The sequence below is a fragment of the Marmota monax genome, unplaced genomic scaffold (genome assembly GCF_021218885.2).
Source record: "Marmota monax isolate L192 unplaced genomic scaffold, Marmota_monax_Labrador192_F-V1.1 WCK01_AAM20220418_F8-fsc00066, whole genome shotgun sequence".
Taxonomy (NCBI): domain Eukaryota; kingdom Metazoa; phylum Chordata; class Mammalia; order Rodentia; family Sciuridae; genus Marmota; species Marmota monax.
The window spans coordinates 809,027-834,810 of NW_026692805.1; the positions used below are offsets into that span (position 1 = coordinate 809,027).

General features: G+C 39.1%; 1 protein-coding gene across 4 annotated transcripts; it reads left to right on the top strand.

Annotated features, from left to right (window-relative positions):
- The first annotated feature begins 2,483 nt into the window (after positions 1-2,483).
- On the top strand, positions 2,484-10,856 carry Meig1 (meiosis/spermiogenesis associated 1). 4 transcript variants are annotated; one of them, XM_046448386.2, is made up of 4 exons: positions 2,485-2,831; positions 5,449-5,834; positions 6,270-6,436; positions 10,526-10,856. In XM_046448386.2, the coding sequence occupies exons 2-4, from the start codon at positions 5,831-5,833 to the stop codon at positions 10,652-10,654; spliced, it is 300 nt and encodes a 99-aa protein (XP_046304342.1). In that variant the 5' UTR covers positions 2,485-2,831; positions 5,449-5,830; the 3' UTR covers positions 10,655-10,856. The 4 variants fall into 4 exon arrangements, with proteins under 4 accessions (XP_046304346.1, XP_046304342.1, XP_046304343.1 ...); XM_046448387.2 differs by having other exon boundaries at positions 2,485-2,790; XM_046448389.2 differs by having other exon boundaries at positions 2,491-2,831; positions 5,449-5,893.
- The last annotated feature ends 14,928 nt before the right edge of the window (positions 10,857-25,784 follow it).

The following is a 25,784-nucleotide window of genomic DNA, read 5'->3' on the forward strand; positions in this document are numbered from 1 at the left end:
AAAAATAAAGCAAAGCTGTGAGATGCAAACACTGTCACCTACAGTTTTCTGCATCCTCATTCCTTAGTTGGAAATTTCCATCTTTCATAAATCTCACAACTCTTTCAATTTCTACATCTTTGATTCCTTCTATCCCAACAAGACTGAAAACTGCTAATAAGCTTATGTTGAAAACCTAAAAATTCATTATTGAAGGGCTGAGGGTATTGCTCAATGGTAGAACATGTGCTTAGCATGTGTGAGGCCCTGAACTCAATCCCCATTATTAAAAAAATAATTATACATTCAGATAGATATATCATTGTTGGGAAGTCACATTAGAATATATTTTACTTAATTTAATATACTTAAAAATCTTTGTCAATGTAAATAACTTTCATTATAATTTATTGAGTCTTATTCTATTCTTTTAGAATAGAATATTGTTATTCTAGGGAGTATACAATAAGATATAAAAAGTGTATTCGTTTGCTAGGGTTTCATAACAAGTAGCACATATTGGGTGGTTTAAACAACAGAAATTTATCATCTCAGTTCTGCAGGCTACAAGTGCAAGACCAAGCTATTAGGTTGGTTCCTTCAGAGGACTATGAGGAAGAATCTGTTCCATACCCCTCCCATAGTTTCTAGTGGTTAGCTGTCAATCATTAGTGTTCCTTGACTTGAAAAAAGTGTTCCTTTCATGTAGAAGCATGACCCCAGTCTTTGACGTATCTTCTTCTGGGCTTCTCCCCATGTGCATGCCTGTGTCCATACTTCTCCCTTTTATAAAGGACACAAATCATGTTGAATTAGGGAGGAGTTCACACTACCCTAGTATGATATCATCTTGCATAATTACAACTCCTGTGACCCTATTCCAAAAATTGACATATTCTTAGGTGCTGAGGGTCCAGATGTCAACATTTGGATTTGAAAAGGGCACAATTTAACTCATAAGAAAAAGCAATGTAAAATACAAAGTTTATTACTTTTTTAATAAAAAGAAAGAAAAATGGGTTTAGAAGTAGGCAGAGAAATGTTTGGATTCATTCAAGTTAACATTCCAAAATAAACAGATAGGAGGCTCAGAGTCTAGTCACTAGACGGTGGAGGCCCTGGTTACAGTCTGAGTCCTTCCTATTAGTGCAATCTTGGCTAAGTTAACCAACCTCTCTGAAACTTGGTTTTCTCACCTGTAAGATTAAGATACAAGTAATAAAAAAAGTCCAATCCCTGGAGTAATGGTAAGTTCTAAATAAATTTCAGGAATTATTATTCATTTGGCATCTATTAAGGACCTGGCACATGCCTGAAACAGGAGGCACATGAAGGAATCAGTTATAGCCTATTAAGACCTGTAATACAATCTGGCAGAAGGAGAAACCCATGGGAACAAACATATACAAATACAAGAGTTTGGTAGGAATTTTAATGCAAGTGTTCCCAAGGTATAGTGTTGGGACAAATGGGGGATCTTAATTTTGCAAGGAGAAAGAGGCTATCAGAAAACTTAGTAGAGAAAGTAAATTTGAATTTAGCTTTTAGACCTAAGAATAGCTGAAGTCCCTAGAACAATCTTTTACTCAATCTGAGCCCTGAAATTAGTTCTGTTTAACCTAAGTTTTGGGCTCAAAAGGGGCAAAATAATGGAGACATAAAAGGGAAGTGACGACTGAACCAGCTAAGTAGGAATCAGACTATAAAGGAACTGTACCCCAAGCTAAGCCTTTTAAATTTTGAACTTGAGCAGCAGAGGGAAACCTGGCCTTGAGTTAAACAAGGAGTGGGAGGCAAGATTAGAATAGTATTTCTCAAAGTGTAGACACTGAGTTTTTAGTAATTATGTTTAATATGTTCCTTTAATTTGAAGTTTATGTAATTTAATTTGTAATAACATGGCTGTGTTCAACAACTAGCTAACAAAATTCCTAAAATTTTAACTCTTGGTTGTTGTGATCCCTAATGAGCTGACTCTAGTACACCACTGCCTCTTTTTTTACACTTCAATTTATGAGTGAATATTTATTCTATGTTACAAATGTAGGTGCTATGTTCAACGTGTATATCTTACATTTTCTTTCTTTCACTAACTTACTTTTAGTGTAGATGGTATTTTGAATATAATAATTAAGATAATGTTAGAAAAGAATTAAAGCTACAGATATAATTTGTTGCATGTTTACTAATTGTCAGGCATTATATTCTACTCCATGGACTAGTTCATAGTGGTCTCCATACTCTGATTCACTTTTTTAGGAATTCTGTCTGGAATTTAAGAAACATCAATACCTTTCACTTTCCACCTCTAGGTAGGAGTAAGACTCAGGAGTAAGCTCCTCTCCTGGATTGACGTTGGTTTGGAAAATGGGACTCTGCTGTACCCAAAAAAAAAAAAAGAGGGGGTGGGGCCTGAGGGAACTGAGCGGCGTCTAGGGTGGGGCGGGGCTTAAGAGTGACCGCTGGAGCAGCGCCTTCGCGTTGCTAGGAGACGCGAGGGTCGCTGAAGCAAGGACAGTTGGCCTCTAGCTGGCCCAGCCCACGGATTCCTAGTAGAGAGCTCGAACACGTTTGCGACCGCCGGGCCCCTGGCCTCTCCGGCTTCTCTTGCTTGGCTGAGAGAGGGTAACCACGAGAGCTGGCCCAGGGATGGGTGGCTGAGCCGCCAAGAAGCAGGCCGACCGGCCCCTGAGCCCGGCTGGGCCCCGCCCCGGAAGCCCGGGCTCCACCCCTTCCGCCCCGCCGATGCTCGGTGCCTTAGGGGTTCGCCAGGTGTTCGCGGTACCGATTTGTCTCACCTGTCGTTTTAGTGTAGGTCTCTGGCCCCTGCTAAACTCCAGGGTGGTTCTCCTGTAAGTTTCTGCGCCTTCCAGCGCCCCCTTTGGCTTCCAGCCCCGCGACTGTGAGGGCTGAGCCTTTGGACCCAGTGTTGAGAGTACTTTCTGGGTCTGTTTTTCCGGGGTAGATCACACCTCATAGACATAGCTGGTGATTTCTGGGAGAAAGAAAGTTTGAGGGAGCGGGGACATCCTGCTAGCTTGCGGGGTGGAGGTGGGGGGCGAAAAGGGTGGCTTTGGCTTTGTGCTGCGAGCGTGTTGGAACACCTGGCCTCAGACCGCAAACGCCCGTTGAGGGGACCAACTGCTCTGTTGTTCAGACTCTGGAGCGCGAACTTGAGAGACTTTCTAATGCTCACCTTTCCCCTTAGGAAACTAAGGTCCAGGAACCTTCATTCGTGGCCAGAGTTACGGCAACAGGTCTCCTCTGCCAGATCCAGCTACCCGTTAGGAACAAATGATGAAATGAAAAAAGAAATGAAAGATTGAGAAGGCTGATACTCATAAGGGTTTAATACCACTAGCAGTTAAAAAAAAAAGAAAGAAAGAAAACACTTTAGAATATAATGGAGAAGAAAAGGGGCTTTGCAGGGAAGGGAGTTTGAAGTGACTGGCTACATCAGAAGTATGTACTGTTAAATTCAACTTCAGATTGGCAGGGACTTGAGATTGGTGTCCCCCCCACCACCAAGTACCACATAAATCCTGGTAGTATTTAATAAAAATTGAATATCCACAAATTAGAAACTCATGCATTGCTATTATCTGTTTGTGGAAATTAAACAGTATTATAGAGGCAAAAGTATTTTTTATCTTTTTTTTTTTTTTTTTTTTTTTGCCGTCACTGTCATTAAAGAAACCACTTAGTGGAAAATGCTGAATGCTACTAGCAGAAGTAGAGCCACTGAATTTCCCAGAATTACTGCAGTAATCAAGGAATCAGGTTGATATTTACTAATTTCAGTTTCATTAAGTTTTTAATATAGTGGAAATAAGACAAAAAGTCGAATTTGCACCGCCCCAATATAGCACAGTTACAGTAGTCACTAGGGTTCCTGCTATGCTGAAAATTGCATTCATTTTCCCTTTAGATATTTTGGGGAAATGAAATTTCGAGATGCCCAATATCTACAAGATATATATTTTTACGAAAAAACTGATTTCCAGCAGTCCAACTGAATCAGCATGTTTTCTATTCTTGTATTAAATGTAGCATTTTTATATGTGTAGTTGACATGACTGACCTGAAAGTGACAAGTTATGGAGATGACTTTCAGTAAAACAATTTTTGAGTGAACATGAGCAAATAAAAGTATTTTATTATGTATCAAAAAATCAAGTCTAAATTGAAAAATGCCTTGGGGAGAACATAAATTAAGATTGTAGCACTTCATTTATAAAAGTAAGTAATACAGCCACTAAATTCATATAAAAACATGTAATCTTTTTAAGCATCATTTTGTTACATATAATATTCTTCATGCAGTTGTATGTAATATATAATATACATGTATATTTTAACACATATGTCAAACTTAGCTAGTGTATTGTTCAACAGTGATTTAATGAACTCCCTATTAAAATGAATGGAAAGACAATGATTTTTACTGAAACATGGCTTATTTATTATTTTGTCAGGTATTCCAAATTTTACATAAATTAATACAATGCCCTAATAATGACTTGCTTTAACATGCAACATGAGCCTAAATCTAAATCCATAACTGAGGATCAGAAGTTTTTAAAAACTCACTAACAAAACCCTAATTTTCTTTGGTCATGTTGGTATGCACATTGAAAAAATGCAAACAGTGATACTAATGATAGATCCACTTATGTAGTTGTTGCTTTCATCAGAAGAACTTTGTGATTCAAATGACTTCATTTAAATTACCTTAAATCTGGAACTAAGTCCAAACAAATGTGAGAATTATGGTTTCAGAATAGAATGTAAATGCCATACTCCGGAATGTTAAATAAGTAACCAAAATCTAGAGAAAGTAGAAGGAACATAAAACCAGTTTCCTTATTTTTCATAGAAAAGAGTATATCAGTAGTGTGATTGATACACAGAGTTGAAGCAAGTGTCTCTTAGTTTGGCCTCCTGCTAGTTTTCATTATCTTTTATTAACCATAGAAGGAAATTTTAGGCTACATCTTTATGTTGAGGAAATATTCACCTGAAATTCAGCAAGTCTGCCACTTTTTCCTTTTCCTATATTTTCCCCTGTTAAATCCAGGTAATGCTACATTTGTTACTCTTGTGGAAGCATTTATGATAAAACTTCTTTCTATAACTTTTCAAGTCTATCCTAATTAATTCCTTATGTTTGGGATGATATTCACTCAATGTCAAGGGTAGATATTTCTAATCGATATAATGATCATTTTGCCTCCCTTTTTTGTACTTTAATGTGTCTCTTAGCCTTTTTTACCCTGATGAGCATTTGTCATTGTGATTGAAAAAACTAAGAAAATGCTAATTAACTCATTAGATCTACTTTATGAAGTCTGACTTTAATGTATTTCAGTCAATAGAAATATATTTTAATAGAAGAATGGATTTAAGGAATCCTGATGAAAATTCTGGGCATTCATTTCAGTTAAATGATGTTTGTTTTTTTTTTAACAGAATAAGAAGTAGCTGAGAAAAACAAGTGCAAGATTATGTTCAGTGATACAGCAATAACCTCGCATGCAAAAGGCCTTGAGCTTGAGCCTCAGCACTGAAAAAAAAAAAAAATCAATCCAACAAACAAAAACTGGCTAAAGAGGTTTGGGGAATGAACAATTACATAAACTAGAGTTGGATATTAGAATTTACAAGACCATTAGTGATCTCCTACACTGTTTAAAAATCAATAATAGCCATACAACTTGCAAGGAATTTGTTTAGTCGTCTTCTCACATTGGTGTATCACAGAATCGGGTGCCACAGTGACCTGGATTGCAGTGATTAGGATGTATCCTAGCAGTTAAGAAGTGAAAAATGAAGAAACTATTGCTTCCCAGCCATGAGTGAGAAGACTGATTTTGCATTCCCTTTTTAAGGAAAAAAAAAGGGTGGGAGTGAAAGAGTGAGTGATACAGTTCCTAATATAATTAAATGGAATGGTGGTGGGTTATTTTGACAATCTGCTGAGCAGTTACAAATAAGAACATTTTCAGAAATGTGCAAACTATTGCCCAGAGTACCAGGACTGGTATACAGCTCTTAGAATATTACTCCAAACTCCAAGTACAATTTTATATGATGAAGAAACAAACAGTTCTCTGTGAAGGGAGAGGTTTCTTTGTTGGTTTCCCAAATTACAGCACGAATCCTTTAGAATCTTAAAATTGAGTGTTAAAAAATTAACATGTTTAAACTGGGGTTCTCAATATATAATTTTTAAGTGTTACATTTGAAAATTGTTATTATTAAGTTATCAATGTTGTTTTAACATCTTTCAGAAATAATTGGTAATAAGGCCTGTGTAGCCATGGCTAGTTCTGACGTGAAACCAAAATCAATAAGTCGTGCCAAAAAATGGTCAGAAGAGATAGAAAATCTGTACAGATTTCAACAAGCAGGATATCGGGATGAAATTGAATATAAACAAGTGAAACAAGTATCTATGGTAAGATTTATGCCTCTACAAACCTGAACTTGAAATGAGTCTGTTAGAGTATGAAAAGAATTTTAAAAACCAAACCAAACCAACCAAACAAACAAAAAACTGAAGGGAATTCTACTGCAGTTCTCATTTTATTGAGGAGGAGACCAAGGCCCAGAAAAGTGATTTGTCAGGCTGACAGGGCAAAGAGGTAGTTACCCCTTGTCTGGGGGCAGTTCAAATTTTTTAGCTTTTATTGAGCAGCCAGGCTTGGCTAAAAGAATATTTCCTGGCAGAAAAAAAAAAGGGGGGGGGGTAATTCTATTATCAATTATTCAATTTGTTGTATAACTATTATCATAACTATTATCTCCCTTCTGTTTATTTATTTTAACCATGACTCAGAAAGGAGTTAACTTATGTTTTTTAAGGGGATTATACTTGAAAAAATAAAAACACTGTTAGCGAACAAATCTTGACTTTGGTTGCACATTCCAAGCTTTTCTGAGAGAGCAGAGACATTGTTTTGCTGTTCAAAGACTAGAAGGAGATCTAGTCTTTGCAGCAGTTACAATATAATTTCTTTTAACTCATTTATTCTACTGGCTACTAGGAGAGTTTTTAAGATTCTCATAGAATTGGGCATAGTATTCATAAAATTTAAAATTTAGGACACTTAATAATATATTTAATTTTTTATAATACTTAATCATAATATTTAATATTTAAATTTTGAGTTATAACAGTTATTTTACCTAAGTTTTAGAAATTTTTTATTCTATTTTTTTAACTCACCATTTTTTAGAAACTGGTTGTGAATTTTTCAGATCTCTATAATCTTCTGCATTCTACTTTTTTCTATTTAATACTTTCTATAAAAGTAGATAGGAAAAGATGTAGAGGAAATACAGAGCTAAAATGTAATATGCTCTTTAATTTAATAGAGTTGAATTTAATAGACATTAATTTGACAGAATTGGTGAGAAATGAAGTTAAAAATACTGGTCAAATGAAGATTACTGTGATTTTCATATGTCTGTCTCTTCATATATACAAACATTTTACTCTGGTCTCCTTACCAAAAGATAGTTTTCATTACTGCACCATCTGTGGCTTTTAAATAGGAAAAACTGGAATCATTGTCATTTTAACCCATTTTGTCCCATCATCACAGATGTAGAACAACTATACAAACTGTTTTACAAACTTAGTATCTTATTATATAAGAATATGTAATAATAATAATGCTAATATAAGATAATTAATATAACTAATAATATGTAATAATACTAATATGCATATAAGCTTTAGAATATTATGTCTAACCTATTTTAATGCACCTATGTCAACTTACTGAAATATTTGCAGAAATGAAAACTTGGAACTCAATAGGTTAATGCTATTTAAAAATAAGCTTCATTCCTTGCCTTAAATTGAGATGCTGGGTCTGGGGATGTAGCACAGTGGTATTGTGCTTGCCTAGCACGTTCGAGGCTCTGGGTTTGATCCCCAACACCAGGGGGCAAAAAGGATTGGGATGTCCCTAAAGATACTCAAGACCCAGGATCATAGAGGCAGTGTGAAACACAACATGCATGCTTTGTGTTCTAATCACTCCTGCCATAAATCCCCATACCTAATAATGTTATTTAAGAGAACACAAAATACAGCCTTAATGAGAAGGTTCCAAAAAGCAACCAAGAGGGGTGTGGTTTTTTTTTTTTTTTGGTGTGTGTGTGTATCTGTGTGCAAAAGTTGTTGTGTTTGCTTTTATTACTTGGTAATTATAGAGGCTTTGTGTTTTCATACAATATTTATTGGATACTTGCCGCATGCAAATTTTTGTGCCAAAGGCTTTAAAAGATAAAAATAGAGAGTACCTGACTGCAAGAAATCCAGTGAACTCATGGAAGAGTACAGGACTTTTGGAATCAGTTATAGGTTGGCCTCACCTCTTCAAGCTGATTGGCCTGTACAAGGTTCTCAACTTCACTGAGCCTCTATTTCCTCAACTATGAAATAACAATAGTGCCTGCTTTAAAAAACTGTCATAAGAATTAAATGAAGCATATGTTTTGAGTGCCTAGCAGTGTGGTGCTTATAATAATTTGTTGAGTGGATAGAACTGTTAATTAACTATTAATGCTGTCATTAATGATTGATAGCTTTCTTATTATCTTGGAATAGAAAATAAGTAACACACACACACACACACACAAATGTATATAATGCCAGGTACAGTGGTGTATGCCAGTAATCCCAGCTGCTTAAGAAGCTGAGGCAGGAAGAGCTTGAGTTCATAGCCAGTCTCAGCAACAGTGAGGTGCTAAGCAGTGCGACCCTGTCTTTAAATAAAATATGAAATGGGAAAATAGGGCTGGGGATGTGGCTCAGTGGTTGAATACCCCTGAGTTTTTTCCCCCATACCGTGCCCCCCCAAAAAAAAGAAAGAAAGAAAGGGGGAAAAAAACTGTATGCAAGTCAAAGTATATGTACCTTAAGAAGCAGCACAGAAATTTAGAGGACAAAATGAGGAAAATCCTCATAAAAGTCTCCATTCTCCCAGTGGCATTTGTGGTGCTAATAAAGGAGTGATAAGGTGGAAACTGAAGGTGTGCCTTGAGTGAGATGTCCCTATCAACATGCTGAGATCTGTGGGTTTGAGAAAAGTTCTTTTTCCTTATCTGAAACCTGCCCCATTGACAAGTACTAGTAGTGCTTGCAGACCTCCCTGGCTAAGCAGAAGGAAATTTGACGTGAGAATCCTGTCATTCCATTCTATTACAGGAAGGAGGTTCTAAATCAAATGGGAGTCATCAAGTTCAAAGCCCAAAAGAAAAAAAAATAATCAAAAATGGCAAGGGGTTTACAAAGAAAACTATCTATAGAGGCCAATGAGCACAGGCCCAATATAGCTTTTTAAAAATATCATTCCATATAATGTGGCCCCAAATGTTCTGCAGAGACAGTGGTCGCACTATTTATTCGCTGTGCGGGATGGTATTTGTAGCCCTGGTAAGTAATGGGAGTCTGTAAGGGCGACTTGAGAAGACCTCCTTTCCCTTCTGGGGTAATGGGAGGCAGAAAGACAGGCTTGGCATACAGTGGTGAAAAGGTTTGCTGTTTTCCTACAGGGTAAATATGAGAGGGCCTGTTAAGATTTATCAGACATGCTGCTGACTGTTTTGCTAATTCATAAGTAAACAAGAAAAAGAAAATGCAATATTAGAAAATGAAAGACCTAAAACTTAGATAGTATGTGCATCTTTTCTTCCAATTGAAAGCTATGATTTGTAGAATATTAAAAGGAATGGCTGCCTGTATTGATGGTGGCGAAAAACAAGATTTGATTTTTCCTAAAACCTGAACGATGTGTTTTTGACAATGATAAAGTGCATCTCACAAAATCCTGAAGGAACAAATTCAACAACAAAAATGCAATAATCTGATTAAGAAGGCATAACATTGCAATTGGAAAGGGAGAAAAATGTTCAAGTCAGGTCAAGTCAAGTCATATGAGAAAGTAAGCAAACCAATATAGAATATAGGAAAGAATAGTGGGCGAAGAAAAGATTGTTGAATACTATGTTTAATGGCCTCAAATGTCTATTAAAAACTGGACTTTGAGGTGAATTTGAAAATTTAGCAGAAGGAAATACATATGCACCTTTAGATATTTTGAGTCTAGTTGCTTCCTTTTGTCTCTATGACATTCATAATCAACAGATGGTGCTTTCAGAATAGAACATAGGCCTACCCCTGATTTTCTCCTTGGGTTATTTTTATAAGTAATTACATTTGAAATAATTTATAAACATAAGAAGAATTAAGTTTATATTATTTGAAATATTTTCCCTATCTGGACCACCATGTAGACATCTAATCCTAGAAATTGAGTTTCAGAGAGAAGCACTGAATTAGTTGTTCTTACAGTATGAATTTATAGCTTAAGGTCTGTTTTTTTTTTGTGGGTAATACTCTAAGAATACAAGCATTTTAAAATTTATACTTCAATTTTTTGATGCAAGTGTACTTTTGACTATTTGATAGTAAAATATGAGATAAAATAAAATGGGCATTACAATATTTATATTCTGGTTTTTGATTGTGCAGGTAGATCGATGGCCAGAGACAGGCTATGTGAAGAAACTTCAGAGAAGGGACAATACTTTTTATTACTACAACAAACAGAGGGAATGTGATGACAAAGAAGTTCACAAAGTGAAAATTTATGCTTACTAACTTTTCTTTGTATCACTTGACAATTTTTCATTGTTTCTATTCTACATCATGTAAATGTTTGTCATTTTACAAAATAATTCCAAATGCAGTCTTCCATTTAAAGTTTTGAAACACAGAAACCATGCAACTTGTTATCTGCTGATCATCTTGTCCTGTTCTAAAATGTAATTGTAGAAGTATTAAACTTGTTCCTTTGTTGGTCCATCCTCTTACTGACCATTTGCACTATGGTAGAGTAACCATTATGCATAAGGAGAACTAGGCCCCTTTGAAACCATTCCATTGATTAATCTAGCGATCTATTTCCTTATAGCAGGTTAGTTCCACGCTCAAACTCCCTGTTTGCCTTTATCTCATTTGAACTACTCATCATTTGAACTACTGCATCTGCATTTTGCAGCCTGAGAGTCTTGCCTCTGAGTTCTTTGCTTCTTGCTGGGCAGACAAGAAATGCCAAGAATGATGTCCACTTGGAGGTAGTCTCTACCAATGATTGATGGGGAGTAGGTGTGTAAGTCCCCAGCAACCTGGTAGCACAGGAAGAGTAAGTCTGAGGTTTGTCTTCCACACTGGCCAGGCTTTCCCCAGTAGGACTGATGTTTCAGTCATCCACATAGTATGAGACTGGATAACATACTCCATTGGGACCTCCCTGTTTTGCCATATTCCCCATTTTCTACCAGTGGTTATTTCCCTCCTGAATAATTTCCTTGCATGTGAAGCCTTTCTTGCAAGGCTTTGTCACGTGGTCAGTCTCTGGGTTCCCCCATCTAAGGCAACTTCCCCACTGCTGCCTGGATTACTGTAGAAAGTTTACTTTTTCACTAAGATTTTTTTTGGGGGGTCACCATTTACAACTTCTTAACTTCAAATTTTTGAATAGGAGTTCATATCAATTCATTCAACTTTAGCCCCCATTTTTCAGAACCACTGTCTTCACCATAAAGCCCTATTTTCCCATTTCAAACTTATGCCTCTCTAGCATTCTTAAAGCAAGCACATCATAAGAAGGATAAATAGGGTGGCCAGCTTCTTTTATGTCTTTCCCAGTGCAGCTGGGAAAAGAAATCAACTTTTTTACCACATATTTCATTTTTCTATATCTCTCTGGTCATGACTTTTATTATCTTCCAGATTTGGTAGACCTGTAGGTGCTATTCTCTTTTTTTTCCCAATTAAAAATACTACAAGCTGGGTTGGGGGTCACATGCCTGTATTCCCAGTGGCTCAGGAGGCTGAGGTAGGAGTATCGTGAGTTCAAAGGCAGCCTCACCAATTTAGTGAGGAACTTAGCAACTCAGTGAGACCCTAAATATTTTAAAAGGGCTGGGAATGTGACTCAGTGTTAAGCACCCCTGGGTTCAATCCTCAGTACTAAAACAAAACAAAACAAAATACTATGATAGGCAGAATAATTGCCCCACCTATCCCCAAAGTTGTCCATGTTCTTGCTCTTGGGATCTGTGAATATGTTACCTCATATGGCAAAATAAGTTTTTATATAAAGATTTTGAGTTGGAGAAATTAACCTGGATTATTGGGTGAGCCCAATGTAATCATAAGGAAGCGTCCTTCTAAGAGGGCAACAGGTGATCAGAGTTAGAGAAAGGAGACTTGATGATGGAAGATGTCTGATTGGTGTAAGGAGGGAACCCAAAGCCCAAGAAAGCATAAAGCTCTTGAAGCTGGAAAAGGCAACAACATGGATTCGCCCTCTAGTGTCTCAAGAAGGAACACCATCCGCTTTTACCAAATAGGATCTGTTTCAGACTTCTGGCCTTCTGAGAATGTTCTTTTCCCACCTGTTTGTGTTAATTTGTTAATAACAATGTCAAAACACAGGGAACATATGAAATTAATAACTATGCATCATTTTGATGTCAACATAGTATTATGAGTCGTGAAGTCAACATACTCAGTCATGATCACTGCCATTTTTTTTTTTTTTTTTTTTTTTGACCATGGAACAGGTAAGAGCCATTCCAAGAATTGGTTAAGAATTTCTGCCTGGAGAAATCTCAGTAATTATCCTGAGTGTCCTAAATGCCATGTCATCTTTTTGAAGCAAGACTAACCTCAGAAACATGGTCTTTAGATGCCATTTTGGCTCCTTGATTACTTGTGATTAGTGATTTCCCCATATGTCTTATCAGGGACATAGCTGGTGCTTTCACATCATGCCAATCTTTTTTACAATATGGAAAAACTCCTTTTTGGCTCATTTTTGCACACCTTTTATAATGTGCTTATTCTTCCTACTTACCATGATGCTGCTGAGAGAACCTGTAAACAGTGGCAGGTGCTCTTAGTAAATATGTCTGTACTGTGGTGGGAGATGGACCTAGGCCTTGGTCCATCATAGCAATAGCTTTCCAACAAAACTGTCCAGCCTGTTTCATGCTGGATGCCAGAGCTGAGCCTCCATTATAGGTGTTCTAACTCTCAATGGAGAATAGGGTTGCTGGTTTCTTAGAATACATTGAAGCAGAAATAGGAACAGAATGCCAAGTTTTGGTCCAACATCCAGGTATGATTTTGGAGAGCCAAAATCCAATCATCTCCTGATTACCACCTTTAGTTCTGGATCCAGAAGAAGTACTCAGTATACTTAAAACATTTTCAGACATGACTGTGGAGAAGCATACCTCACATGAGCAGCTGTGCAGTTCATCGCATGGTGAAGGATGTCAGCTAGAAAGCAGAAAGGGAGAGAATGAGGAAGGAGCCTGAGGTCCCACTATCCCCTTCAAGGGCCTTCTATGACTTAACTTCCAACTTCCTTTCATCTCTTAAAAGTTCTACCACTTCTTAATAGTGCCATGGGCTGGGGACCAAGCCTTCAACATATGGGCTCTTGGGGACACTCAAGATCCAAATTATAGAAGTTGGCATCTGGGAACTTTGATTTCAGGAGGGCTTCCACCATTCCTGATAAGAGGCTCTCTCTGCCTGAACAAATGCAAACAGCAGTTTATGCTATTCTCCTTCTGGAAGTCTGGAATTTTGGTACATACAAGGCAGGAGGTACCTAAGTGGCCAGCCTAAATAAAAACCTAGATCACTAAGTCTGTAATGAGCTTCCCTGATACCTTTTCACACTGTTGGCATACTCATTGCTGGAGGAATTGAGAGGATCTCATGGAGCTCCACTGGGAGAAGACCCTTAAGAACTTGAACCTTTTTTCCTCTAGCCCTCATGCCATGCTCCTTTTCACTTTGCTGATTTACTTTGTATCATTTCACTGTAGTAAATGAAAGCTATGTGTCCAATTATATGCTGAGTGCCCTAAGCCCTCCTAGCAAATCATTAAATCTGGGGCTGTTTTGGGAACTCGTAACATGGGAAGCATATTGAGTCAATCACTAGAGTGTGTCAGAGTACAATCAAAGGCAAGAATATTAGTAGAACAGAGGAAACTGTTTCTCTAAGGAAGAACAGGTCATCTAGGAGTCACTGATCAACAGCAGTCCCCAGCTCAGACTGATACTCCACTGTCCACAGGTCTCCTGATGAAGTGAGTGTCTGATGGAAAGGGGCAGATAATAATGTCTTTTAAAATTAGAAAACATGAATTTAAGACTCTGCCTCAGTGCTGCTGGTATATAGTTGCTATTTAATAGACTCTGATGAGGTCTTTCCACCAAGGCTTGAGTGCAATTTTTTTTTCTGGTATTTCTTCCAGCACCCTGAATATGGTTTTCCACTGTTCCTAGAGTGCTCAGTCTACTCCACATGATTGTTTCAGTTCTTAATTTCACAGGAATTGCCTAAGAAAATTCCAAGCAGGTGTTGTCCAAGACATTGGTTCATCAGACTTGCAAATTTAGACAACATCTATCCAGATTGTATGTGGAAAATTCAGGGCCAGTGCCACCTCTGCAGGCTCTTGGTATGCCTTATTTATGAAAACCTCATCCACACCACGTGCAATATATTAACATGTTTCAAGAATCTACTTGATATATTTTTTTTTTGCCTTGGGATATCAGAAAAGATTTTGAATGTTTGACGTTTTGGCAAATCTTCATTCATACTGGAGAATTGTTAGAGGTGAGGAAAATGGAGTCCACATGTTATTTATAACCACTTTTATAAATTAAAGTACTCACAGTTTTAAAAAGTAGAATCTATGAAATAGATTTATTATAGTTTATTGACATTCAATTCAACATTTTAAAATTCATATTTGTAATTTTCTATGGTACTTTGGAGCTCATAGTTTTACATTGTTTTTCAAGTTTTAAACATTTTCCATGGGTCCTTGAAAAGTAACTAGGTCTTAGAATTTGTGCTGATGGTGCTCAGTAGACACAGACATTGCCTGTTGTGTGTCAAATTGTGTTTCCCCAAAAAGGATATGTTGAAACCCTAACTTGTAATACCTGTAAATGTCACCTTATTTGAGAGTAGGGTCTTTGCAGATGAAATCAAGTTAAAATGAGGTTATATTGGATTTGATACAATGACTTGCATCCTTATAAAATTTGAAGATATAAGGGTGTGGGGGTACAGGGAAGAAGGCCTGGGGACAAAGGAGGCAGAACCTGTAGTGATGCATGTGTGCGTAAGGGCACATTAAGAACTGCCAGGAACTACCTGTAGCTAGGAAGGGGCAAGGGAGGCTTTCCCCCTAAAGCCTTCAAAGAAAACGGCCCTGCAGACACCTAGACGATGGATTTATAGTATCCAGAATTGTGAAAGGACAGGTTTCTGTTATTTCAGCCACCCAGCTTATGGTAATTTTTCACTGTGGCTCTAGAAAACTAGTACATCACCTCTTTGTATAATGACCCCAGTAGATGTGAGTCAATGGGCCTGATTACTTCCCCACCCCTTGTCTTGCCCACCAACTAGAATGATGGTCAGAGAATAAAGAAGATCTTCTTGACCCATGGGTACATATTATTTTTATGTGTTAAAACAATGGGTTTCATCATATTAATCACTACCCATTAGTGCCAATGATGTCACCCCAGGCTTCACTTTAAAATCTTCAGGGCGGATTTTCGCAAGGATGCTAGGTCCTGGTTCCAAACTTACTAAATCAAAATACCTGGGGATGTTATGTGAGCATACAGGTTTTTTCAGAGCACTGAAAGGCACTTTTTGTGAATTGGCAGGGCTCAGAATCCCTGTACTAGTGGCTCCTAAGATCACTATATTCTCACAATCATCATTAAAAAGAACTAAGTAGAAAAGAATATAAGTATGTGTCGGGGTTTTTAGCCTCCCGTGTCCTCCTGACCCGTGGGAGAGATGGGGAAAGCACGCCCCGATCAGGACGACCAAGAAAGGTAAAGGTCGACTGGCCACCCACACCCAGCCCTCCCTCCCCGAGGATAATCAGGGGGGCCAGGGAGAACTGTCAAAACAGGATCTCATTTAATGAGAAAACATACACAGCTAATATAATGTATAGGAGCCAATCAGGATAAAGGTCAGCAGGGTGAGGAGAATTTACATCTACACCCATCCTACAGGCAGTAATGTCCGTGAGGGCAGAAGGGTTCTGAGCGTATCCTAAAGGAGGTCTGATTCTTCATCACAACCCAGGGCAATGCCTTCTGGCTAATCGCTAGGTGCTCTCTTAGCCACATGTGGCCCCAGGACTGGGAAGCGGGTGCAGCCAGTAAGTTAAGTTTCCTCTTTTCTGATGCTACATGCCCCACGTTACATCATGCCCTACAAGTATGAACTAAGTTATGCTATGAAATGTAGTTTTTTTCCTGACCCATGGGTCAAGTAAAAATTAATGACCACATCTGCAGCGCAATTTAATCAGGCCCTTTAAGGAGGATGTTGCCACGTTTTAAGCCCAGATTATTATATGTCTCACCTCAGGCCAATTAGAGCAAATACTGGGCTGTTAAACATAGCAACCTCCATGCATCTTTTTCTCACTATCTATCCCTTACCCCCACCCTCAGCAAGTTAGCAATGCTCTTAAAAGATGGGCACAGAGAGCTTGCTGGCCAGCAGAGAAGATGTAAGATTGAAAACAAAAGTAGTAGTCTGGTTGCCCTGTACTTTCTGACTCCATCCTTAGCTTGCTTTGCTCCAGACACACTGGCCACCTCCTTCTTCCAACAGACCAAGCACACTCCCACCTCATGGCTTGTAGCTTTAACTGTAGGTAGGCATCTGTTACATTTCACTCCGCTTGAATGCCACCTTTGCAGAGAGGACTCCAGTGGTTAAAATATGAGTCCCATTTTCTCCCTTTCTTACCCTACCTTTCATTTTAGTCAATCATTTAATTTTACTCCACTGGAATGTCAAGTAAGGGCTTTGTTTCATATGCAGCTGGGGTCTTTAGGACATAGATCTGTGGTATAGAGGCATGAATTTTTCCAGAAAGAGGGCTTTGATTAATGACTCTGACTGCCCACCTTGCGTATATCCGATTTTCTGTTTCATGATACACAATTCTGTGACACCCAGTGACTCTATACCCCACAGTTTGGGATGGAGCGCCTGACTGTATGGTAGAAGAAGATCATGACCTGGCTCATTAAAATGTCTCAGCTAAGAAGAGTACTTGTGTGTGTTGCGGGGTGCTGGGGTTGTGGCTCAGCGGTAGAGCATTTGCCTCTCATGTGTGAGACCCTAGGTTCCATCCTCAGCACCACATAGAAATAAATAAACAAAATAAAGATATTGTGCCCATGTATAACTAAAAAAAATTTTAAAAAGAGAAGAGTACTTGTAAGAAACTACTTTCTACCCCTTGAAGAGTGCCAGATGACATTAGTGCCTCCTCCTGGCAGACCCTGGGATCTTTGGGCCTCTTTGTCACAGAGGAGTTGAGGTAGGGGAGGAAGACATCAAGTTAAGGCAGGTGACTCTAAGAACTTCCATTCAACTCATATCCAAGAGTAGAAACGTGTCATTCAACCTCTAGATGGGAAATTTCTCCTGGCTCCATGTCCTACTTCTTATTTTGGCTTGTTTTTCTTTTACCTGGTTTTTGTCCAGTTGGTTTGAGTACAGACCTCTCCTTTCTACCTTCATAGTTTTTTGGATTGATTGTCAGGATCTTTGCTTTACAGCATATTTCCCCCCAACATATTGCTCCTCAGATTGCCCTGTGTTTCTCTGTCCTGCAGTCTGAGACCTGGGATTGTCCCAATCCCCAAACACTAGTAGTTTCCCAAATACCATAACTACACCTATGCCTTGCCTGTCTAAGAGGGAGATTAGACTCTAATCCAATTGGATGTAGGGCACTGGTATTGCTAAAGACAGGGAAAACCCTTAGATGCTGTGAACATTAATAATATGGATCAACTTGACTGGGCCACAGGGTGCCCAGATACTTGGTCAAACATTATTCTGAGTATGTTTGTGAAGGTATTTTAAGATGAGACTGACATTTTGTAACCAAACACAAAGGGTTCACTTCTTGATCAGTGCAAAGCCAATGATCTTGACTAGGGGATAAAAGAATGGAGCTTTTATCCCCAATGGGAGCTCCAGAGTTATCTGAAAAAAGATGCTATCCTTGAACAAAGGAAACATAGGGATTGTATACTGGGAACCGACACATATTCACTTTAGGGGTGGATACATGGATAAGCATGCTAATTTTAGTATGTACATTTCTGGGCATGCTCAGTTCAGTGTCATAGTTCAAGATGAAAATATGGCAAGTACATTCCTGGGCATGTTCATCTCTAGATCATAGAGCACTTGATAAAATGTTAAAATGGTGGTTACTAACACTTAGATATGGCAGGATCGTATGCTCTGGGCATGCTCAGTTTAATATTAAAATGAGCCAAGTGTTCACTAGGAACATAAAATAAAACTTATAGGTGCTCAGTGATCTTGGAGATCATAGCTGGCCCATTGTAAAGTTTTAGCTGAAACAAAATGAAATACACTTTTAAGGTGCATTAAGGTGGAAATTTGCCCCAAAGGTGTCTCTTTTTTTTTTTTAGTGGCTAACATCAAAATCTGTAGACCTAATGTGAAGGGCCTCATCCAATCCATTAAAAACCTCAGGAGAACACAAGTCTCCATTGAGGAAAAGGAAACTTCTCCTTCCTCATTGATTGAACTTGGATTTCAATTTTTTCTTATCTTTGGACTCAAACTGAAATATCAGCTTGCCATTTTTTGGACTACATCACTGGCTTTCCTGGGTTTTCAGCCTGCCAAGTTCTGATCCTGTATCTTATCACCCTCCATAGTGCAGAACCATTTCCTTATAATAAATAAATTAACTTAAATACATATTAAATAAAAATTATATACATGCACATTTCCCATTAGTTCTGTTTCTTTGGAGAACTCTAATAACAATCCTCCCACCAGGGACTGATAATCCAGTTAAGATGTTCCAAAACAGACTCAAGATGAGGTCACAGGACCAAAAGTACATCATTTAATAACAAAGTGTGTTTGTGTGTGTGTGTGTGTGTGTGTTTATGTGTGTGTGTAAACTACAAACTGTAGTGGAGAAGTTGGGGAAAACTTTTTGAAGAATTTGGGACATAACTCTTTAAAAGACAAAATTTAAGTAGAACATATCCATTCATATGTGCAAAATTTCCCAGAATTTACCAAGTAAATATCAAACTGAATTGGGAAGCCCCTTGGAGGTCAGAAATAACAAATGTTGTGTTCAGTGTCCAACACTATATGTTTAAGTCAATCAAGGAAGGAGAATATTGGCCACCTCATTGGAATTAGGACTGACAAAAGGGAATTCAAGTAAATTGCCCAGGGTTTATCTCTCTGTAGGAAGGAGGACATAGATCATATTGCGTGGTAGAGATTTCACTGATAGTCTTTGAGACCGACAGAGGCAGCTTTCTGGGCTAAAGCTGCTCCAGCAGGCACTTGTCTGTAGACAATAACAGTTGAGTAGGTGAGGATCACCACTGGGTTTCTAGAAACATTTCTATTTCTTTTTCTCTATTCTCCACTCAACCTCAGTCCCCAGCAAGTTCATTACTAAACTCCTGCTGAGTCCATGGCCCTTCTTTCTGCATCTCTAGAAGTTGTGCTAATGAACTCTTAGAGGAGTTCTGGGGCTTATGAATCAACACCTCACTGTTTTATCAAGAGTACAACAAAATATCCTAAAGATAAACAGAAAGGATTTTTGAGCAGCTGAAAGAGTCTTCCTGTAGTTTACTTATAGAATAGATTCCTCATGATTGTGCTGACTGAAAGGAATAAAAATCAAGGTTGCTTTCTTTTTAAATTCCTTATATTTTCTTTTTAATTTGTTCTAATTAGTTTTACATGACAGTAGAATGCATTTTGATACATTGTACACAAGTGGAGCACAGCTTCTCATTCCTCTGGCTGAACATGGTACAGAGTTACACGAGTACTGTAATCAATCAGGTATATAGGATGATAATGTCTGTCTCATTCCACCATCCTTCCCGTCTCCACACCCCTCCCCTCTCCCTTCATTCCCCTTTGCCCAATCCAAAATTCCTTCATTCTTCCCTATCCTGCCCCTGGTTCGTTGAGAGAATAAATAAAATGGATAAATCTTTAGCTATAGTAATGAAGCTAGATTTAAAGTTAGGTAGTCAGTGTAGTTAAGTAAATCAGGTCTAATATTGAGTAAGATCCAAAATGGAGGCCAAGTTGAGAATGAATTCCGGGAAAAGCTGAACAACTCTTGGAATGTTAATGAAGTCCGGGAAACGCCCAAGGCCCAGAGTCCATCCCAAAGAAGTGTTAATGAACAGCCCCCAGCAAACTTGAAGATGCTGACTCAGAAGTTCTTCCTGACCAGATTACTTCTTTGGCCCACCTGTGTCCCACCCCTTGGGCCTTCCCACCTACATTCCATCACTAAAAGAATTATAAAAAGGGGAAACAACCGCACTTCCATGGATTCCATCTCCTGAGTCCCCTTCTTCCTCCGGGAGAAGTCTTTTCTGCTGTTCTTTAATAAACTTCTATTTTCCACTCTGACCTTGCCTCAGCGTGCTTCTCTGGTGTTATTCTTCAACATTGGGGAAGCAAGGACTCGTCACAGGTCAATAGCGGTAACATATTGGAGGTCCCACCGAGATTCTACACCGAGGTAAGCACCTCCCCACGCACCCCATGTCTGTCTGAGGTGCATCTTTCTCTCTTTCTTTCTGGAGGGTAAGGTGGGCACCCAATGGCTATTTAAACACAATTAGTGCAGCCGCCACTCTTCAAGACTCGGGTGAGAGGTTTCCTGGCCTAGGCAGCTCTCAATCACCTGTTCAATACAGAGCAGGCATATTGGGTTTTGCCAAAGCCGCTTCCAACTTTTCTGTCTGGGCCCGGAGAGCAATTGGCGTGAGTACACAGTGCCTGTAATCCCGATCTACCTCAGATGTGTGGAGGTGGAGGAAGGAGTTTGGAACAACTGTGGAATTCTGGTCTGGGCTACACTCAGACGTATTCCTAAGGTTCCTTTCTCTTGAGCCCTCTCCCAACAGCCCTAAGGTGTTGAGAGCCACAGCTGAGTCGGGATGGTGCCAGGCATTTTGCCAGAAGGAGTGGTTGAGAGGTGATGCCAGCGAGCCATTAAGATGATGATAATTAAGTTAAGCTGTGCATAATTGCTGTGACTGGATGATGCTGGATTGAAACAGGCTGTGTATTCAATTGTATATAGACCCCTGCTGTCCGGCAATAGGGCGGCTCTGGCAATAGGGCGGCTCCTGCTGCCTCGGGCACCCACTACTTTGGAGTTCTCGCGGAGTTCCCGTTGAGTTCTCGCGGAGCCCGGTGGAGGGTGAGAGAGCTCCTGGGGAGTGTGCGTGGAGTGCCAGTGGAGTTCAGGCAATAAAGGAGTTCCTGTTTGGACCTACAAGTGCCTCGTGGCGTCTCGGTTATTTTGTGCCCAGCCAGACTTGGTGGCCCATGTGGGGGACGCCTGAAGCATGGGGGTAAGTGGAATTGCTCGCCCCTGAGGGAGGACGAGAGAATGGGTGACCATTTCAAAAAACAATGTGTTCTTGTGTTGATTTGTTTTGTTTTTGTTTCAAGTCACTAGAACTTTCTCAGTTTTTCAAACTGGGGAAAATGTTTGGCTCAAGGTTTGAAGTTGTTCGCCCCTGAGGAAGAGATAGAGATAGACCACAAATACACATGTCAAGAAAATAGAAAAACTAATACAACAATTTTTTTGTTCCATTTTTGTTTCGTTTTGTTTTGTGGTATCTTGTTGGGTTGCATTATTTTTATAGCAGAAATATGGAATTAAAAATTAGTAAAAAACAAACCTAAAGAGTGTTAAGTAAATTGTTAGAGGAAGGAGGCACCCCAGTAAAATCAAGAACAGTTAGGGCATACATTGATACAATACAAAAATGTAGCCCATGGTTCATTAAAGAGGGGTTATTAAATATATCACAATGGAACCATCATGGTGAAGATTTAAAAAGGATATAAAAGGAAAGCCCAGGAACTCTGCCAGTTGGAACATTACCGTTATGGACGTTGGTACAATCTTGTTTGCTTAGTCAAGGAGAAGACATTTTAGATCAAGTAAAAGAGAAGGTCTCTCGAGCTAGTCAGACAGAGGAAGAAAATTTAAAGGAGGAAGGGCTATCAGGGGAAAAGTTACAACAGGAGGCTGTTACTAACACCTTTCTATCACCAGAAGGTGTAAGTGTCCAACCAACGGCTCCACCTATGGAGACAACATATGCTGGGGGGCCCCCAACCACCATAGTTGATAGATGGGATCCTGAGACAGGACCTCAAAGATTAGCATGCCCTGTATTTGAGCAGGCAGGAGGGCAGTGAATTCACCATGCTTTAGATTTCAAAACAGTGAAGCAGCTGAAAGAGGCTGTAACAACATATGGTCCCCAAGCACCCTTCACTGTAAGTATGGTTGAATCCATTACCAACTTGGACATGATGCCAGCAGATTGGACTAGTATGTGCAAAGCTGTGCTAAATGGAGGACAATATCTGTTATGGAAGGTTGCCAATCAGGAATTTTGCACGGAGACAGCTAGGCGAAATGCAGCAGCCAGTTAACCTCAGAGAAATCTAGATATGTTGTTAGGAAAGGGACCTTATGAGGGTCAGCAGCAACAAATTGGATATGATCCTGCCATATACTCACAAATTGCTGCAGATACGGTTAGGGCATGGAAGACTTTACAAGGACATGGAAATTTACAAGGTCAATTATCTAAGGTAATACAAGGAGCTAATGAACCTTACACTGAATTTGTAGATAGGCTTATTCAAACAGCTACCAAAGTTTTTGGGGATACAGAACAAGCAATGCCATTAATTAAACAGCTAGACTATGAACAAGCAAACAGAAGGTGCAAGGAGGCCATTAGACCATGGAAACATGAAAATTTAAACACATATTAAATTATGTAGAGACATTAATGAACAAGGGCAAGTCTTGGCAGCTGCAGTACAACAGGCTTTAGATGCCAGGCCAAAAACATGCTACAATTGTGGACAAACAGGACATTTTAGAAGGAGTTGCCCCATAGGAGTAGGGTTTAACAAAACTGGATATGATCAAAGGGGTAGAATAACGGGTATTTGCCCATGATGCCATAGAGGGAGACATTGGACTAATGAATGCCTTTCTCAAACCACCATAGAAGGTACTCCATTATCAAAAAACGGACAAGGACCAGGTATTTACCCACGATATCGGGGAGATAAGCATTGGGCTCCATTGCAAAAAAACGGACAGGGGGGCCCAATGCTCCAGGACCCATGACCACAAATATACAGGGCATTGGAGGAACCCAGAAACACCATCAGGGTAGTGCCCAGGACACATTATCCATCAGATCCCTCATTAGACAAACAAGACTGAGTGCAGGATTGGACATCTGCACCTCCGCCAGAGCAGTACTAACTCCAGAGATGGGAGTTCAAATCATTCCCACGGGGTAAAAAGGCCTCTTCCCCAAGGAACAGTAGGCTTATTATTGGGACACAGTTCTTCTACTCTAAAAGGACTTATGATAAGTCCTGGGGTGATTGATCCTGATTATGAAGGTGAAATAAAAATTATAGCCAGTTCTCCAAGGGGTATATCAGTAATTTCACCAGGAGATAGAATAGCACAGTTATTAATAATACCCAGCCTACATGATAAATTTTCCAGCCATACTATAGAAAGAGGTTCTAGGGGATTAGGCTCCACAGGTGTAGATTGGGCTATGCTTTCTTTAAATTTAGATTCTCGCCCAATGCTAAAACTAAATATTCAAGGACATGAATTTAATGGGCTACTGAATACAGGTGCAGACCTTAGCATCATCTCTCCTCAAGAATGGACAAAACATTGGCCATTACAACAAGCCACTCAAACGCTTTGAGGCCTAGGAGTGGCAACTAATCCCCATAGAAGTGCAATGGTATTAGATTGGAAGGATCCTGAAGGATGTGAAGGAACTATACAGCCATATGTATTGGATCATCTTCCCGTAAATTTATGGGGACGAGATGTCCTAGATCAATTAGGTTTGACATTAACAAATAACATCAATCAAAATGCACCCACTATTATGACTAGACAAGGTTTTAGGAAAGGAAAAAGATTAGAAAAACAAGAACAAGGTATAGCAGCACCAATACAAATAGATCAAGGAATAGACAGACATGGGTTGGATTTTCAGAAAGGGCCACTGAGACAATAAAAATTACTTGGAAATCAGAAAGACCAGTATGGGTTCCTCAGTGGCCCCTGACTAAAGAAAAGATACAAGCAGCCCATGACCTGGTCAAACAACAATTAGCGGAGGCACATATACAACCTTCTGTATCTCCCCATAGTACTCCCATTTTTGTCATCAAAAAGAAATCTGGCAAATGGAGATTATTGCAAGGTTTAAGAGCCATTAATAATGAGATGGTTATTATGGGACTTGCTCAATTGGGGATTCCCCAATTGTCTGCTTTGCCAAAAACCTGGTATGTTTTAGTTATAGATATTAAAGATTGTTTTTTTTTTTCAATTCCAATTCATCCTGAGGATATTCCACGTTTTGCATTACTGTCCCTGCGTTGAATCATGAAGGTCCTGATCAGAGATATGAATGGAAAGTACTCCATCAAGGGATGGCTAACAGCCCAACTATGTGTCAAATTTATGTTAGCAAAGCAATCCAGCCACTTAGAAATCAAAATCCTGAACTACAAATATTTCACTATGTGGACGATGTATTATTAGCACACAAAGATAAAAACACATTGCTAGGATGTTATGCCATACTTACAAACTTATTAAAAAATTATAATCTAGAAATAGCAATAGATAAAGTATAATTAAATTTTCCAATTAATGATTTAGGAGTTCTATTATCCTCGACCATGGTCCATCCACCAAAAACAAATACGAGTAGATCAACTCAAATCACTTAACAACTTTCAAAAGTTATAGGAGACATAAATTGGATAAGGCCTTGTCTTGGCATACCAACAGGAGAGTTGGGACCTTTATTTGATATCCTAAAAGGTCCATCAGATCCAAATTCACCCCGAATGTTAATGCCTGAAGCAAGAAGGGCATTAAAAATCATTGAAACATATATGAAAAATATGCATTTGGATAGAATTGATATAAGTTTGCCTTTATTATTTATTGTACTACCAACAAAAATATTCCTATAGGAGTATTTTGTTAAGAAGATCCATTATTGTGGACACATTTATCTTATTCTCCTAACACTATTCTTACTAGGTATCCTGAGGCTGTAGGACAGTTAATACTCAAAGGAATAAAAGCAGCAAAGGGAGTGTTTGGAATTTCTCCCAATAAAATTATTACTCCATATACTATGGATCAAATTGATGAGTTAGTTAATGAGTTAAATACTTGGGCAATAATCATGTGCAAATTTTGGGAAGCCATTCTCGCACATGATTGGGCACCTCCCAGATTGGGTGTGAGGCGTTCTGGCCAAACTGTGTCGGAGCTTTCCCCACCCTCTCCAGGTGCGAGAGCCTGTCCGTGTGGGGGTGTGACTGACCACTGACCCTGAGGCCAATCACTGACCCTGACCTTGGAATGCTGCCCCCCCTCGACCTTCATTGGATGGAATTTTCCCCTGAATTTCTTGTTCCTCAATAAAAGGCCCTTCCCTGGCGTGCTCTCTCTCTCTCTCCTGCTAGCCCTGAGTAAGCTTTGCT